The sequence below is a fragment of the Meles meles genome, chromosome 7 (assembly GCF_922984935.1).
Source record: "Meles meles chromosome 7, mMelMel3.1 paternal haplotype, whole genome shotgun sequence".
Classification (NCBI taxonomy): domain Eukaryota; kingdom Metazoa; phylum Chordata; class Mammalia; order Carnivora; family Mustelidae; genus Meles; species Meles meles.
In genome coordinates, this window is record NC_060072.1 from 65,950,681 (window position 1) to 65,969,802 (window position 19,122).

Here is a 19,122-nt window from a genome sequence, read left to right on the forward strand (position 1 = left end):
TGAAACTAATATGACACTCATTGTTCACTAACCAGAATTAAAATAAAAACTTAAAAAAAGAGAGTAATGAGGGCTACTATTGGGAATTTCTTCTTGGGTGCATTAGCTTTCTTTAGGGGACCAAGCATCTCAACTTTTTATCTTAAGTCCATAGATCAGTGTTGCCCTGACACAGAGGCTAAATTTGGAATCTAAGTTGTTAAAGATCATCAGGCTTTCAGATCTATTTTTAGCTCTGCCTACACCAGGAGGAGAAACACGAAGGGCAGAAAGAGGAATATGCGTGTTCTCCATGTTGCCTCTGGCCCACGCTTGCCTGTGGTCTGCAGGAAGTGTGCTGGGAAGCCCTGTGGAGACATGTTGCTTGCCTTGAAGTCTTCCTCCCACATCCCCTTCCCCGAGGACCCAGCCTGGTGTTTTCACATTGTACCACCTGTCTGCCGGGCAGCATTTCTGGGCTCTCAGCCCTCAACCTTTCTGCCACCTCTCCAACAAAGAGTGACTAACATGCTAATAGCTGACACCTGCATGATGAATTACAAAGCCCTTGCTCATGCCTCCTATGCCTGCCCACTTCGAGTAGTCAGAGGATAGGCACCATCCCCCTCCTATCACAGACAGGGAACCGGGCAGGGAGGGGAGGATTGTGAGCACTAAACTTTATGGAGTGGGACCTCCATAGCCAGCACTTTCTGGTACTTCTTGCTGTCACACTGTCTCTGTGTCTCTCCTCAGGACCAGGAGAACTTCCTGAGTTTGGATCTCAGTTCTACCATGTTGTAGTACGTGACCATGGGAAAACAATTTTTTTACAGTGCCTCCTATTACACACTTATAAAGTAGAAATAATACTAGTAACTTGTTTTCATGAGTACTACACGTGAGAATGCCTGTAAGTACTTAACATAGGACCTAGCCCCCAGTAAAGATGAAATGAGTTTTAGCTATGATTAATTATTAGCCCAGGGACATAATTTCCCACTTCAATTTGAAGCTCAACTTCTTGGTATAAAATTAATAATGAGTCAGAAGTAGATAATGCATTTTCTAGCCCCGCAGTTGAACAGCTTTCAGGCAATATTCAGCCTCCTTGGGACTCCGTTTCCTCCTTTTTGAAATAAGGGATGGGACAAGGCGATCAGGTAAATTAACTGCAAGAGTCTGTGGTTTTAACTGTGACTCGCAAGGTTCTCATCCCTTAACTGAAGTGGAAGATCAGAAAGGAACTTAAAAGTCCCTTCTCTCTTCAGATGTAATAGTTGCACTGAGACAGCATTCTGTTTTTGCTGCAAAATTAGTTGGCTCTGGTGGAAATTCCACATGGAAATCTGACTGAAAAGTAGAGAAGGAGCAAGCAGAGCTAACATTGACTGCATTGTCCCATGCACCAGACTCTCCTCTAAGCGTCCTGCCTTCGTGCATTTATTGCACCTGTACAGGCACCTGGAGGGTAGAGATTAATGTACACATTCAGCAGATTTGGCCACTGAGGCACACGGAGCAAGAATGGCTAATCCAAGTCATATGGCTAAGAAGGGCAGAGCTGGGATTCAGACAGCAATCAGCCCGAACCTAAAACCAGGCCTGTGCCCATCCCATTGCATCATCACGGTGATCCTATATCTACGGGGTGAATGAATGCTGACTGAACAAAGCTCTTCTCACTGCCTTCTCCTCTAGGTGCCAAACTGGGAGCACTGATTCTATGCTTTCCTTCACATCACGGAAAGGCTTAGTGTAACTGTTCGTGCGAGCTTTGACGTGATGCTGGCTCGGGACTATTCCCCTTTGCTCCCCACTCACCTCCCTGCACTCGTGGCACAGAGCTGGCTTCCGATGTGCAGGAGTGAGGCCGCGGGGGGCAAGCGTCCTGCTGCCAGGGTTTGGAACAGTGATCTCACTGAGTTGATGAAGACATCAAGAGCCTTCTAAAGGAGTGAAACAGTGGCGCTTGGGCGGCACAGTGGGTTAAGTGTTTGCCTTCGGATCAGGGCATGATCTCAAGGTCCTGAGATTGAGCCCGACTTTGCACTCCCTGCTCAGAAGGAAGTCTGCTTCTCCCTCTCCCTCTCTGCTCTCTCTTTCTCACTCTCGCTCTGGCTCTCTCTCAGATAGATAAATAAATAAGTGAAACAGGAGGGACTCAGGATGAACATTTCCTCAGCCAGCCTATTTCCTGGGCCAGCTCCTGTGTGAGGTCTCATGTGACTCGTGTCTCTATCTCGGCCGCTCTGTAACTAGCCAGCGTCAGAACTTCCTCCCATTCTGCTCTTCAGTTTTCAGCTGGGGAGAGGGGTGTTAAAGGCAACCAGAACTTGACCACCTGTACCACCCAAGGTGAGCACCCCAGCTGCTTCCCATTGTGACTGCAGTGACCTCACTCTGATGCAGGCGCATCTGTATTGGGGGAGGTTGTGAGGTCTAGGTCATCTACTCTCTCAGTGCTAACTATAGTGATTATAGTCTTGAATTGAAGAAAAAAAAAAGCTTTCTTCATCACCCCATAATATGAACCTGCCCTCCAGACACTTCCTGTATGACTTATGTAAAGAAAAAATAAATAAATAAGCACAGCTAGCATGGACATCTGTAAACCCGATGCTGTATTTCCATAGCATTGCCCAGAGATGTGCTCAGTAAACTTGAATGAACATAAAGGAGGCTACACAAAGTCTGATCCAATTCTCTTCTTTTTCTATATAGGAGAGATAGTAGAACCATTGAAAACGTGTGTGTTCTGAAAAGCTCATCTGTCAGATACTTACAATTTGACTTTCACTATTCCATTTTTCAGAAGACCTGGTCAAGTCTGTGGGTCCCCTGTCTACCTTCCACCTCCCCCCAAAAATCATAATCTTTTTCCTTTGTGAGACACATCATTTTGGGACCCAACAACAACAAAACACTCCCAACCATGGAATCGTAGCTAGGGGAGCTCCCCAGCACTCCCAAGTTCACACTGTGGTTTACGGGAAATTTTACTGTTGCCAAGTGGGTTGCCAAATCCATTTATTTCTGTTGCTGGCATTTCCTAAATTCTCCCAAAATGTCAATACTTTTTCAAAGCAAGCATCTGCTTTTCATTTAAATGAATGTGTCGTGAGATTTTAGACAGGAATCCAAAAAGTTTTCTAAATTGACAAACTTAAAGGGTCCTTAATTACTAAAAGAAAATATGGTGAAGCCTTATTTGCTTTCGCTAAATATCTGTCATTGAGACTGAGCCAGGAAAGTGAGATGATGCAAGCGTTTTTACTTACCACAGAAGAAAAACAGCCCCACTACTGTATAACCAAAGGGAAAATTCCCTGGGAAGCTACAAAGGTTTAATGGCAAAATTTGCACATTATGAGCAAGATCTAATTTCTACTTAATGTTTCTCTCATGAAATCCATGATGAAGATGTTATTGGTCCCAGGAAGCCCTTCTCAAGTCTTTTAGCCTTTTGGAAGTTCCTGGGGGAAACTTGAGAGAGTAGAGTTTTGCTTGCAGAATATTAGGAGATTTTTATTTATGTTATGATGCCTGCATGGATGACACAGGCTCTGAATGCAAAGTGGAGGCAAAGAAAGAAAACTGCCTCTTCCAACGGCAGTCTTTCTCAGAGTCCCCTGCACCCCACCACACTCCCTCTCCCCTCTTCAGCCTGCCCATCATCCAGCCAAGTCATCTGGTCACTGTGGTTGTTCTTTTGACTCTGATTGTCCCAGGGAGCCTTCTTTCATTTTCTGGCTTTCATTATCCTCTTCCGTTTAGCCTTATACCCAGGATCAGTTGAACAGGCAAATCCCACACAGAACCAGGGCAGAGTTTCCTTAAGCATATGCTCAGGACCACCCCGAGGGAATCACCTGAGGGGCCTATTGAGAATAATGATTTCTGGGCTCGACCCCAAACCTGCTGCATCTTAGGAGGCCTGGGATTCTGTATTTTATCCAATACCCAGTGATTCTTAAGCACTAAAATCTGAGGGCAGTTAATCTTGGGGGAAAGTGAAGACCTAAGTATTTTAGGCCAGGAAGGATCATTGGTCCTCAGCTGCTCCAATCACTTGATGTTTCCTTATTTGGTGAATAAAGAAAAACAGGGTGCCAAGAGGCGATAAATATTATCACGCTGGGACAGTTTTACCCTTACCTGCTCATGTCGCCTACCCAGGGATTCCCTAATGGTTCCACCAGTGCTGGTTGAACTCCCAGCAGAAGCTCTAATGGTTCTTAGTGTGACATAAGTTCCAAAGGGATTCAGAATGTTCCTTTCTGTAACTTCTTACCGGAGGTGTCTGTCCATGGGAGATGTGCTGAGGTTTGATTTTTATCAATTTATTCACTAGTTATGGGCTACTTATTGCAAACTTTTTCTGTATTCAGAGAACCTGTGGAGTTAGAGCAATCACATGCTTGGTCAATTCAGACACAAATGTTATTTTCTTATTTTTCTCCTTTTGAATTGACCTGTCAATTTAGTCTAAATGGACTAACAGAGTAGTCCTCTATATATGGGGCTTACCCTGAAAATTTCCCCAAATTGCTTCTGATAGATCCAAAATGAATGTATTAGGAAGTTTTAATGCTGTCTAATGCTGGCCCAGGGGTGATCTGTACTGTCAGAGCATAGTAATTCCCATTATTAAGAAATTTTACAATGTCTATTTGAAATTTTCTGCCTCCTTTTTTTTTTTTTTTTAATATCTTTTCACATGGAGTTAAGTGCCTAAACCTTCCTTTTCTAAGAAGCTTTCCTGGATTTACTAAAGGAGAGGCTCAAAATGGCTCCTGATTCTTTCTGGCCCAAATATTCACCTTTAGCAATCACCCGTAAAAATGCAGACCCTCTCCTTTATTCATTTTGGCCTTGTCAGCTGGGTGGTTGCCTTAGTATGAGGTTTTCAGGGGTAATGACTTGTTTGTTAGGGGTGTGATTTTACATTTAGTGCAAAGTATTCATTTGTGTATTTAATGATGATTTAAATTGTATTAAAAATCTGGGGTACCTGCGTGTCTCAGTCAGTTAAGCATCTGCCTTCAGCACAGGTAATGATCCCAGAGTTTGGGATCGAGTTCCACATCAGGCTCCCTGCTCAATGCTCTCTGCTTTCTCCTCTCCCTCTGCCCCTCCCCCCATTCGTGCGTGCTCTCTCTCTTTGTCAAATAAATAAAATTTTTTAAAAAGATTATTGTGGTATCAGAAAAAGATCACTCTGATGTCTAGCTTTAATTTCTTTTTTATAAAAGATTTTTTTTTTAATTAATTTGACAGAGATCACAAGTAGGCAGAGAGGCAGACAGGGTTGTGGGTGGGAAGCAGGCTCCCTGCTGAGCAGAGAGCCCGATGTGGGGCTTGGTACCAGGACCCTGAGACCATGACCCGAGCCGAAGGCAGCGGCTCAACTCACTGAGCCACCCATGCGCCCCTAGCTTTAATTTTTTGTGAATAGTTTGAAATATGGAAGTATATTACTTTTTTAAAAAAAGATTTTGTTTATGTATTTGAGAAAGAGAGTGTGAGCAGGGGAGGGCGGAGGGAGAGAGAGAGAAAGAATCCCAAGCAGACTCCATGCTGATTGTAGAGCCTGACTTGGGGTTCGATCCCACAACCTTAAGACCTGAGCCAAAATTGAGTCAGACGCTTAACCGACTGAGCCACCCACATACCCTGAAAGTATATTACTTTTGTAATAAAGTAAGAGGATATAACATTCTTCTTGTTTTAAAAAATAATTTAAAAAAAGGGAGATAGGTTGTAATGAGTGATTTTGGAAACATTAAATAAGCTAATAAAAGCCAAAGCATACACAGTACTTACTGTGTACCTGAGACAGAGGGAGGTCTGATAATTTGCCTAAAGAAATACAACAGTAAATGGTAGAAGTAGAATTCAAAGCCAGTCCTTCTGGATTTTGAATTTGTGCATTTAACCACTGCTAACAAACAAACCACTGCTACCTAAACAAAGTTAAGGTAGAGAAGCTGCTTAAATTGTACCTAGTAAGGAGGAAATGCTCAATAAATAAAAACTATATTTGTCATTTTCATATGATTCTAAAGCTTGGGATGCTTCTGTCTTCCTTAGAATTACTTCCATAATATTGAAAGAACTGTAAAATGGAGATATAAAATGGATGATAATATTATCCACCTCTAATTTGATTGGGATACTGAAATGTTTATTTAAGATTTAAAAAGATTAAGAATAAGAGAATAGTAAAACCATGTTTTTTTTTTTTAAGTTAACTTAACAATTACTGAATTTCTACTATGTACAGATCACTGGGATAAAAGAAGTAAGATTAATAAGACATGGGTCTTGTCTATGAAGAAGCTTAAAACCTAGTAATAGGCTCAGAGCACCTAACATTTAAGAGAGTGAACGCAGAGGTGCTGAGTGTGGCCAGCCGGTGGAACAGGACATATTCGAAGTCCTAGATGAGAATCCTGGTGTCACAGTAGCTGTGTGTTGGACACATGTCACTTAGCTCTCCAAAACTGTTTATTTTATTCAGGTGTTAGTTGCTGGTATTGTTTTCAGAATCTTAAAAATGGCAGTAATTATGCCTAATTCATTATACTTGAGAATTAAAATAAAGAATGCAGAAGATTCACTTACTGTGTCCTTAGCAGAGAGTAAATATTCAGCAAACAGCTACTGGGAAACGGGAACTATTGACAACTTGCTTGCATAGCCCACTCACAGGTGAACAGATACACCCTCCTCCACAAGGCAGGGGCAGGGGTCCCTCTGTGCTGCGCTGGGGCTTTGGAGAAGAAAAGTGAACTGGAGACCGGATACTCTGGAATGTTGAGCTGAAAAACAAAGAGCAACTGTTCCTCTGGGAGGCCGGCCTTCTTGCGTGGACCAGGGCAAATCACCGACGCCGTCGGAATCTCACCCTCTTCCCCGCTGTAAATTAAGGAGGATGAATTATACCCATAATTCTCAAATCTGAATTTCTCATTGAGTGTTTCCTATTAGGAGGCCCACTACTAGGATCACCAATGTCTTTTTGAAAGCACTTGAAATGATTTTAAGGTACAGAGGGTAGAAAAGCAGTGGAGTCGGTAATCTCTCAGGTTCTGTAGGATAAATGCCAATGTAGACTGGCTGGACCAGTGGGTACCTGGTTATGTTTGGAATGTTGCTCAGAACCACATTTTAGAAGGTTTTAAAGAGTCTATCTGTATGCAGCAGGGCCTCAATGAAGATTTTTATATAAAGGAATTTATTTTATATAAAGGAATTTATAAAATTCCTTTATTTATATAAAGGAATGTGTTGAAGGCAGTGCTCTAGAAAAAAATGTGTCTGTCAGTTGTCTGCATGTAGTAGAAGGAGAAGAAAGAGGGAACTAGAAACAGGTTGGGAACGAAGATGTGAGCAAGCAAAACTAAGTTGAGTCTAGTTGAGAGAACTGCAGGAGTATTGCTGCCATGTTTTAATTAGTATGAGACAGTTAGAGAAACATGGGCTGTAATGTGGATAGGAAAGGGATGCCTCTGAAACCAAAATCAGACTGAAATGAAATTCAGTTCTCATGTGGTAATTATGGTACTATATGACCAAAAAAGGTTCTGTGGAGATGAATTATCTCCTCTAAGTTACTATGTCAAAACCACACCTATTTCATAAGCTCCCACCAAAGGCTAAGCAAAAGAGACACTACAGAGGAACCGTCTCTCCCCACTATTTCTCTCCCTTTCAGAAACAAAAACAGGAAAATTCCTGCTTATGAGTTTCTCAGGGTTTTGTTAAAAGAAAACGTTTTAAGTATGTGTTAAAAGTGGCATGGGCCTGACACCTCTTGGTGTCTAATGTTTCTTGAAGTCTCCCAGGGAAAAGCAGAATCATCCAGGAGTGCAGAGACAAGAGGAAAAGTCTTATCTTTGCATCTTGCAATCCTCCTGTACTAACCCAAATTACATGGTGAGCTATTTTTCTGAAAATGTGTCCATCCTTCAAGAGATCAATAGAGATGGAGTTTTTCATAAAGAATTAAGTTTCCTGTGAGAAACTTGATTGCTAACTTTTCCACTGTGTCCTATGAATGTTAATGGACAGCCTCAAGTGTTTAGATTCCTAGGCTGCATTAAGTGGTAATTAATCTCACCAAGTTCATATATAAAAGGTTTAAGCTGCCGTTCTAACTGAGGTGAGCCATGACAAATGAAAATCACTGAATTTTTACTATCAAATTGTTGTAGGTTTTTTTTCCTGCTGATTCTGAAGAATATCCTAGCCCATTTATATCCTCCGGGGCTTAATCTTCAGCCTTAATTTCCTAAGTCTGAATCTTCTTCTGGATTTTGGGAGGATTTCCAAATTAATGAAGTTTTTGAGGGGCGCTTAGGGGGTGCCATTGGGTAAGCATCCAACTGTTTGTTTTATTTTTTTTTTTAAGATTTTATTTATTTGACAGAGATCACAAGTAGGCAGAGAGAGAGTGGGGAAGCAGGCTCCCTGCTGAGCAGAGATCCTGATGTGGGGCTCAATCCCAGGACCCTGGGATCATGACCTGAGCCAAAGGCAGAGGATTTAACCCACTGAGCCACCCAGGCGCCCCTTATTTATTTATTTATTTTTAAAGATTTTATTTATTTGACAGACAGAGATCACAAGTAGGCAGAGAGGCAGGCAGAGAGAGAGTGGGGAACCAACTCTTGGTTTTGGCTCAGGTTGTGGTCTCTGGGTCGTGAGGTTGAGCCCCCCATATCAGGAGACTCTCTTGTCCCCTGCTTCAACCCCTCCCCTCTAAAATAAATAAATCTTTTTAAAAATTTATGAAATCCTTGAAGGAAGAGTTCTGCTAACCATGAAATCAGTAGTCAAATGACCAGGATTAAAAAAGAAACTCATTTACATGTGCCTGTGGAAGAAGTGCTTCAGGATATATTTTGGATTAGAAACCCAGGAGTACATAAACCTAGTGGACTTCCATAGAGTCTCACAGACACTGTTTAAATGTTTGTTGACTAAGTGAATGAATCCATTAAAAAAAAAAAAAATCACTAAGAGAGCTGTGGTGCACATTTCTTAAAACCCTGCAACTTTCGGGCCACATCCCTAAAATAATCCAGTGAAGCACACAGGTGTTACACCTTGTTCTCAAGAGCAGGACTGTGCACCAAGAGGAGCCCAGTAGGAGTTAGTAAGAAGAGGATAGCATGGACTCCCTTAGGAAATAGCTAACATGTAAGAAGAGACCGATGATAGATGTTGGCTAAATTGAATGCAAGGCCTCTGCTGGAAACATGACTTCTGTGTTTTCAAGGTCTATGATAGAAGACTCTTTTCCAGGTAAACTTGCCTTGTAGCATGCTGCTTCTAGCACTTGGAACTCAGACTCATGGAGTCAGTATTGGTTTTCCCTCTCCAGATATTCATCATACAGAGACCAAAACTGTGGGGGTTTTGCAGCAGGAGCTACACTGAGCTGCCTTGGCTAATTTATGGAGCAATTCTGCCGAAATCTCAGTGTGCGAAGAAATTACTGGAGAATCCTTTTAGAATGTAGGGTTCGATTCAGGAGGTCCAGATGGGGCTGAGGCTCTGCATTTCTAATGAGCTCCTGGTGAGGTGGATGATACTGGTGCATGAATCATACATTGAGCAGCAAGGTCATTAAGAGGTGGGTTTCTAAGTAGTTAGAAGAAGCACATAGGGTGTGATGGACGAGCACTGGCTCTCCATCCAGAAGACTGGTTATATCAACTGGATGAGTCACTCAGCTTTTCTGAATCCAAGTTTTCTTATTAGAAAAATTAATATGATAGGGCAGTGAACACTGCTGCATGGGATTGTTGTGAAAATTAATACCTGTTTGTGAAAATTTACCAGAGCATAAGGTACATTGCCGAGTAAATGATCATTGACCCTAAATAGTGAAAATAGAAGCACACAATTCTATATTGGTACTCAGTAAAGATGCGGGGGAGTACCCTTAGGTTGTGCTCTCTACAGTTCAGGGATTCTTGTTTTTCTGGTTTTTCATTCCACTTCTTTTACTAGTTACAATGCCTAGCACTTGGCAAGTGGTCAGTGTTTGTGAAATTGTATTAGTAGCAAAGTTGATCACTGCCAGTGTGTGTGTTTTTGGCTTTAAAAATACTGATATATCAGGGGGCGCCTGGGTGGCTCAGTGGGTTAAAGCCTCTGCCTTCAGCTCAGGTCATGATCCCAGGGTCCTGAGATCAAGCCCCGAATCGGGCTCTCTTGCTCAGCGAGGAGCCTGCTTACCTTCCTCTCTCTCTGCCTGCCTCTCTGCCTGCTTGTGATCTCTGTCAAATAAATAAAATCTTTTAAAAAAAATAAATAAAAATACTGATATGTCAGGATAATGGCCATGTGCCTCCCCTGTGGCACTAGCAGGAAAGAGAACTTCCACCCAAAATATTGGTAATAATTCTGGGGCCTTGAGTCCTCTCTGAACCAGAAATAATCACTTTCAGGAGAAGACTAAAATGAAGAATATAGACCCAGCCCAGATTTTCAGTAAAACTTTGATGATAAAATAGCCAGTCATTCTTTGCCAGCCAATAGTTACAGTGTTTCCTAACTTGACATATTATGTATAAATCATTGCCTCTTAGATATAAAAGTGCAAGTTAACGTGAACAGTTTGGCTGGCTTGTCCCTGAGAGATGGCTTAGCCACTGTGGGGGTGCAGCTAGTCGTCCAGACGCTCAATGCACCTTCCACATTATTGTGAGCTGGCTCCCACAAATGCCTCCACAATTGCTCCTCTGAGGGTTGAGGTTTCTGGTTAACAAACTTTTAAAATACTAAATCTCTCAAGAAAGTGCAGAGCAGGAAAGAGAAGGTAGAAATATCAGTGAATAAACTGCAGCATTATTTACATCTCTTTCCACTGAGAATTCAGAAGCAGAAACTATTGGCACCTTGAGACAATCTAGTTTAATTCATTTGCAGTGAAATCCAGAGGGAATCAGGTTATCTTTGCTAAAGAAATGAGATCTCAGCATCTAATCAGAGGATTTAAACAAAGTGTTATTAAAAGATGTTTTTTTCCCTCTCTATAATCTCTAGGTCCCAGGAGAAAAAAGAAGAGGCTATCACCTTACTGAAGGACTCCATTAAATATGGTCCCGAGTTTGCAGATGCGTATTCTAGCTTAGCTTCATTGTTGGCCGAGCAGGTAACTGTGTCCTTTGAACTTCACATATTTTTAAAAATTTTTCCTGTTGAACGTATACACTAATATTATCTAGATTTTGATACTAATGGTTCAATTTGTAAACTCATATTGGACAACCAGTTTTCTTCTTGACAGAAATGACAAATGTAGCTTTCTTACTCCAATACTCCTGGTCTAGTGAAGGTAGCCTTTAGACACCGATGGTCCATCAGAGGTCATTGATGTATTCTGTATCACTTTGAGACAGAATCTGTCAAGAGCAATACACAAGAGACACCTAGATGGCTCAGTTGATTAAGTGTCTGCCTTCCAGTCAGGTCATGATCCCAGTGTTCTGGGATTGAGCACCATATCAGGCTCTCAGGGAACCTGCTTCTCAACCTCTGCGGGCCACTCCTCCTGCTTGTGTGCGTGCTCTCTCTCTCTGACAAATAAATAAATAATTTTAAGAAAAAAAGGAGGGGTGCCTGGGTAGCTCCATCAGTTAAGCATCTCCCTTTGGCTCAGGTCATAATTTCAGGGTCCTGGGATTGAGCCCCACATTGGTTTCTCTGCCCAGTGGGGAGTCTGCTTCTCCTTCTCACACACCCTCTATGCTCTCCCTCTCATAAATAAATAAAATCTTTTTTAAAAACCTCTAAAAATTTAAAATAAAATGAATGAATGAATGAACAATGCACAATATTTGCTTATTTTATTGCTATTTACTTAGTTTTTCTGAGGAATTGCTGATGGACTCAGATCTCCAAACTCAAGATGCAACCAGTTATTGATAATCTTAATAGATCTTGTGTCTCAGTACCTGTTAAAGGATCACATGAGGCTTATAGAACAGGCTCCAAAGAGACAACATTTCTGGTGGCATAAAGGGATATTTTTCTTCCCCTCCTTCTCTTTACTTGTGTCTAAATGATTGGATACTGTTTTTCAGTGTTCTGGATGCATGTCCCCTGCTAAGGGGAAACAAACATAAATTATCTTCTCTAAATTGATGATACTGTTCTGTTGGCACACGTATGTGCCTTTAGTAGACAGTGGATTCTGCTCTCAAACAATGCCAGACTGTCTTTAAAGATTTTATTTATTTATTCAACAGAGAGAGAGATCACAAGTAGGCAGAGAGGGAGAGGGAAGCAGGCTCCCCACCGAGCAGAGAGCCTGATGTGGGCCTCAATCTCAGGACCCTGAGATTACGACCCGAGCCAAAAGCTGAGGCTTAACCCACTGAGCCACCCAGGCGCCCCCAGACTTTAAAATCAAAGTCAGCACCTTTCAAAGATGCCCTGTAGCATTCTGTTGGCTTAAATGTGATGAACATTGGTTACACAGAGGTGCAATTTGTATTAAAAAAACTTTGGCAGTTTCACCAGGATACCAATTTAGAACTTTCTGTGGATATTTAAGTGACAGAAATGATAAGCTTAGTTTTCATGCTCTACTATTGACCATGTAGTGTAGTTGGGCTTTAGATAAAAGCCCATGCCTGTGGTGGGTGATTTCAGTGCTATTTTAGCACAGTGGTTAAGCAGACAGGAGGATGGTCGTGTTCTGTGTATGGTATACACTGGCTGTCCTCAACTACCTTTGGCTTGTGTTGAAGCAGACACAGTAGGAGATTTCTGAAGCAAAGATTGATTCTGCCATTGCTCCTTATTCTCAACCCATCCTGTTTCGTTCATTTTCATAGGACCTTTCCCCTGCCTTTGCCTGGCTGGGTGTCTTGCCATTACTCAGACATGCCAAGCATGCTTCTCTCTTAGGGACTTTGCACTAACTGTTCCCTTTGCCTGTAGCACTTCTCTCCCAGACATCTTAGAGTATCCTTCCTCCTATCACACTGGTTTCTGTGCAAACATTGCCCGATCAGAGGGGTTGTCTGTGATAACCCTTTTTAACTGCCAGCCTCACATTGCCCATCATGTTCTCTGTCACTTTGTCCTGCCTTATTTTTCCCAAATAGTATTTATCATCATCCAACACACATATATTTTTAAGATTTCATTTATTTGAGAGAGAGCAGGAGCTGGGGGCGGGGGAGTGGTGCATAGAGGGAGAGCAGGGAGCTGGATGTGGGGCTCCATTTCAGGATCTTGGGATCATGACTTGAGCCAAAGGCAGATGCTTAAATGACTGAGCCACCCAGGCTCCCCTAACATATGTTTGTCTATGATCCTTCTCCCACCACTAGACTATTTAACTCATGAGAGTGACCATCCCTTCTATTCATGGCTATATTCCCATGTCCTTCACATTGTATGCAATCAATAAATTTTGAGTGAATAAATGAATCTATACAAACTGAAGGATATATAGTCCCTCCAATCCAGTACATATTCTGAATTTTCCTCTTATATTATGGGAGGACTAAGCATGTAGGCCACACTGTTTTGTAATTGATCATACCCAAATGTGATGTGTTTGCTCTGCACTAAGTGGTAGTATGAGGACCACCATGTGCAATTACTCTTCATAACCATAGAATCAGGGATGGGCTTGGGAACAGCACTTACTACCTCATGCAGTGTCTTCTTTATGAGGACTCAGGAGAATTTCTCTCATCTCAGTATTGGGAAAGTTCTGCTTCTGAATTGAAAGGTTTTTTGCTTTATTTTTAATCTAACACAGGAAAAATCTTGTGAACACTAAAAAGGATCAACTTTATTTCCATCTCCCTTGCCCCCAACCTTTGACTAACAGCCATCCAGAGTGTATCTGCTTTTTTGTAGGTGCTGCTTTTATTCCGGGCTTATCATTTTCCTTAAATTATTTTATTCAAGTTTTATTTCCAATTCTTAAAGCTACCTCAGTTTCTTTGTGGAATAATGAGGTATAAGTAAGCAAATACAGTTCACTCTTGAACAGTGCGGGGAGTAGGGGTGCTGACCACCTGTGCAGTCAAAAATCCACTTGCCATTTGCGACGACGTGGATGGAACTAGAGCGTATCATGCTTAGTGAAATAAGTCAATCAGAGAAAGACAATTATCATATGATCTCCCTGATATGAGGACATGGAGAAGCAACATGGGGGGTTAGGGGGATAGGAGAAGAATAAATGAAACAAGATGGGATTGGGAGGGAGACAAACCATAAATGACTCTTAATCTCACAAAACAAACTGGGGGTTGCTGGGGGGAGGTGGGATTGGGAGAGGGGGAGGGGGCTATGGACATTGGGGAGGGTATGTGCTATCGTGAGTGCTGTGAAATGTGTAAACCTGGCGATTCACAGACCTGTACCCCTGGGGATAAAAATACATTATATGTTTATTAAAAAAAAAAAAATTTTGGAAGGGGAGGCGAACCATAAGAGACTATGAACTCTGGAAAACAACCTGAGGGTTTTGAAGGGTCAGGGGTGGGAGGTTGGGGGAACAGGTGGTGGGTAATGGGGAGGGCACGTTTTGCATGGAGCACTGGGTGTTGTGCAAAAACAATGAATACTGTTACACTGAAAAAAATAAATAAAATGGGGAAAAAAAAATCCACATATTGACTCCCCCAAAATGGAACTACTAACAGCTTACTGTTGACTGGGTGCCTTACTGATAACATAAACAGTTATTAGCATATATTCTGTGTATTATATGTGTAATACACTGTAGTCTCACAGTCAAGGAAGCTAGAGAAAGAAAATGTTATTAAGAAAATAATAAGCCAGATGGGGTGCCTGGGTGGCTCAGTGGGTTAAGCCACTGCCTTCGGCTCAGGTCATGATCTCGGGGTCCTGGGATGGAGTCCCACATTGGGCTCTCTGCTCAGCAGGGAGCCTGCTTCCCTCTCTCTCTCTGCCTGCCTCTCTATCTACTTATGATCTCTCTCTGTCAAATAAATAAATAAAATCTTTAAAAAAAAAAGATTATAAAAGAAAATAATAAGCCAGAGAACATATATTTACAGTGCTGTCCTGTGTTTATTGAAAAAAACCTGTGTGTAAGTGGACCCACGCAGTTCAAACCCACATTGTTCAAGGGCCAGCTGTAAATAAAATATTGCATTCATTGTTCCCAGTTCCTTTTTTCCCAGCTCACCAGGACAGATGATAAGCATTTAATTGCTCTTCTTGATGAAAACTGCCCTTATGCTAAGTGACATTATCACTTACCTAATACAAGTGTTAACGTAATATGTTTCATGGAGCTCTTTACAGATACGAGAATATGTATCTAGTCACACAGTTCCATCTTCCTAAAATGCCATCTTATCTTTCTCCCCTTAAAAATCCTCCCCAGTTTTCAAGATCCAATTCAACTCCCACTTCCTCCCCCAACATTTCTCCACCTCCCCTTCTCATGGGAGTAGAGCTCCTATAATATTTATGGAAGCACACATCAACGTGCAAAATAGTCACATATTTTTATTTCTTGAATTTAGATGTGGAACTACAATTTTTTTTCATTTTATTTATTTTTTCAGCGTAACAGTATTCATTCTTTTTGCACAACACCCAGTGCTCCATGCAAAACGTGCCCTCCCCATTACCCACCACCTGTTCCCCCAACCTCCCACCCTTGACCCTTCAAAACCCTCAGGTTGCCCCAACCTCCCACCCCTGACCCTTCAAAACCCTCAGGTTGTTTTTCAGAGTCCATAGTCTCTTATGGTTCGCCTCCCCTCCCCAATGTCCATAGCCCGCTCCCCCTCTCCCAATCCCACCTCCCCCCAGCAACCCCCAGTTTGTTTTGTGAGATTAAGAGTCATTTATGGTTTGTCGCCCCTAAAGATACAAACATAGTGATCCGAAGGGGCACGTGTACCCGAATGTTTATAGCAGCAATGTCTATAATAGCCAGACTATGGAAAGAACCTAGATGTCCATCAACAGATGAATGGATAAAGAAGATGTGGTATATATACACAATGGAATACTATGCAGCCATCAAAAGAAATGAAATCTTGCCATTTGCGACGACGTGGATGGAACTAGAGCGTATCATGCTTAGTGGAACTACAATTTAAACAATTTTTCAGGTTTGTTTTCTTCACAAGACCGTAGTTTCTTTAAGAAAAGCAGCGTTGTCTTTGTATGCCCATTTCTTTTCCAGGACTTAGGACAGTTCACTGTATGATGCAGGCATTCAGACAGCATGTCTGGATTTGATTTGCTTTGAGATTCAGGTACTCCGTAGTGTGATATTAAGAGCATTTGACAGGGAGCTAGGAGACCTGGTTCTAGACCTTTCCCCAAAGTTAACCAACTGCACAGAGTTGGGTAAGAGTACTTTACCTCTCTGGGCCTCAGTTTCCAAATCTGAAAATAGATAAATATTCTAAATTATCTTTACTGCATCTATAGTGCTAATGTTTTAAGAGTGTGTCAAATTATCTTTTTTCATGTCAGTTAAGTGCTATTGAACTGGTTTTTACCATTTTTTTAATCCAAGTGTAATTAACATACACTGTTATATGAGCTTTGGTTGTACAACAGAGCAATTGAATAATTCTGTACATTACTCAGTGCTCATCAGTATACATGCCCTTAGTGCTCATGAATATTTCAATGAATGCTGTAAGGTTCCACCATAATTAGTGCTATTGTTTCTGTACAAATAAAGGATTAACATGTTAATATTGTGAAAGTGAATTGCCTTCTTCAGTTGTGTTTTCTTTCTAAATTAATGAGCTCCAAGTTGATGAAAAGTTACTGCTCTAAAGATGATTAAGATGTTCTGTGATCTCAAAATGTACTGCAGTCCATTCTGCAGTATCTTGCTATTAACACATCTTATAGGAAGTGGAAGTTTAAAAAGGACAACATATATATGTTTTCCTGTCATGTTTAAGGTATGTTAGATGCCTTATTTAAAATCAGCTGTGTGATCAATTTAATTTTCATGAACCACAGTGGTAAATTGGAGTAGAGTTACTATGTGTCACATGGTTGAAGTTATGAACAATTTTCAGGAAGAACAAAGAATGACTACAATCATGATCTTTCCTCCCATATAAGGGTCACTTTTTTTTTCTTTTTCTTTTTTAACCAGGCTTTCCTGCTCTAGGTTCGAATGTAAAATGCTATGAGATCTAAGAATGTAATTGAAAGATTGAAAAGTTTTCTCTTTTGCTCCTTTGGGCAATTGATTTTTAACATCAAAGAGACAGAACAGCTGTTGGGCATAACTCAGGGTTGCCTTTCCTCTCTGACTTTCAACAGCTTGTCTTCATGTTTTGAATTCTTCAGGAATAAAAGAGTGCTTCAGAGGCACAAGCAAGGCACAGAAAAACTGGTAGAGAGAATCCACCCAGCTTAACATTCTTTGGTTGTAAATGGATTCATTTCTTGGTGGCACAACCTTATTTAACAGCATTCCAGAATCTCAGACTCCCAGAGTGTATGAAAGCAAGAACTGCAAACCTTGGCCACTCTGTAACATACTTGTGAGCCCATCCCTTCACGGAGCAGGCCGTCTTCCAGTGTCACCAGACACATGCATGGCCCATCCGCACTGTAGTTGTGGGCCAATCTAATGACAATAAACTGTCCTATACTGAGCTAAAGTGGGTCATCCTGTAATTGGCTCCCTTTGAGCTCCGTCTGATGGAGAGCTTGTTGGGCGCAGTTGTGTTATCACTTCCCTAATCACCCCTTTCCTAAGCTAACCTCTTTTCTTTCACCTTGTTTCTTTCTTACCCTGATTTCCAGATTCTTGGCTTCTGGTCATGTCGCTTTGCATAGCCTCTGGACGATCCACTTTCTCTATGACAGGATGGCTCCACATATTAAACTGTAGTTCAGCAAGTTCAGGGTGAATAGAAATACTTCCCTGGCTTGACATCCTGGATGTCTGCTAAATGTCGCCGTGAAATAAGTTCTGCTGGTTGTTTGGCAACCGCATGGCACTCTGGCTCACATTGGAGACAGTCAACTCAAGTCCCTATAACCTGTGAATCTTTGTTAATGCAAGCCTCACCCATGCTGAAGGCATGTTTTTATAATCTGGCTGAAAGGACTCATCTTTATCTGTATTTAATTTCAACTTCTTTGTGATCAGTCTAAGATTTCAGGTGTTCTAGGACTTTTTGTCCTTTTTCTGCCATCTTTATATTAACTACCCTTCCCAGATATTTCACTTGGTAAATTAAATAAAAATAGCTTCCAGTTACTTATTTATGTTTTTGATTTTAAAATGTTGCAGACACCTGCATTGTGTCTGTAGGATCTTCTTGCCAGGTTGACCTCTCTTCTACCTGAGACTCTTTAGGTACATTATTTAATTGTTGGTTCATTTAACCAATCATGTTACCATCTAGCTCACTTCATCTTATCTATGAGGATATTGTGAGGTGCTTTGTCAGAAACCTGCTGAAATCCTTCCCCTGATTGGAGGCTGTGATTCTATTAGAAAACAACAATTAGAAACCTACTGGGTGGCTCAGTAGGTTAAACGGCTACCTAAGGCTCAGGTCATGATCCTGGGGTCTTGGGATCGAGTCACACATTGGGGACTGCCTCTGTGCCTCCCCTCTGCTTGCACTCTCTCTCTCAGACAAATAAATAAATACAATCTAAGTGGGGGGACCCCCCAACAGGTTTCATTTACCATACCTTGCTCTTACGGTAAGCATACTGCTGTCTGTTGACCCCATCTCCCATCCTCACTGCCAGTAGAACCTGGAGTGTAGTAATCTCTTGTAGGATTCGCCTGGGACTAATATTTTGTTCATCATTCTGTTGGAATCCAAAAGTAAAAAGTAATTCTTTTTTGAGGAAAAAATTTGAATAATGAGTTAAACTGAAAAGCCATTACACGTGAGCCTTTTAAGGCCCACAGTAGAGCCCCGATTTGAAATTGATAGATAATAAGAAGCAAAGGCAAGTGTCAAAGGAAAAGGTTTTAAAACCTGGGAGGGAGAAAACCATGTGGAGTATTTTGAAGAGGCTTTTTTTTTAAATTTTTTTATAAAAATATAATGTATTTTTATCCCCAGGGGTACAGGTCTGTGAATTGCCAGGTTTACACATTTTACAGCACTC

The 19,122-nt window shown here is 41.5% G+C and overlaps 1 protein-coding gene across 1 annotated transcript in view; it reads left to right on the forward strand.

Annotated features, from left to right (window-relative positions):
- Nucleotides 1-19,122, forward strand: part of TMTC1 (transmembrane O-mannosyltransferase targeting cadherins 1) — a 267,805-nt gene that overhangs the window by 217,674 nt on the left and 31,009 nt on the right. The window contains exon 13 of the mRNA XM_046012428.1: nt 11,041-11,149. Within this exon, the coding sequence (XP_045868384.1) occupies nt 11,041-11,149 (109 nt within the window). The remainder of the gene's footprint in view (nt 1-11,040; nt 11,150-19,122) is intronic.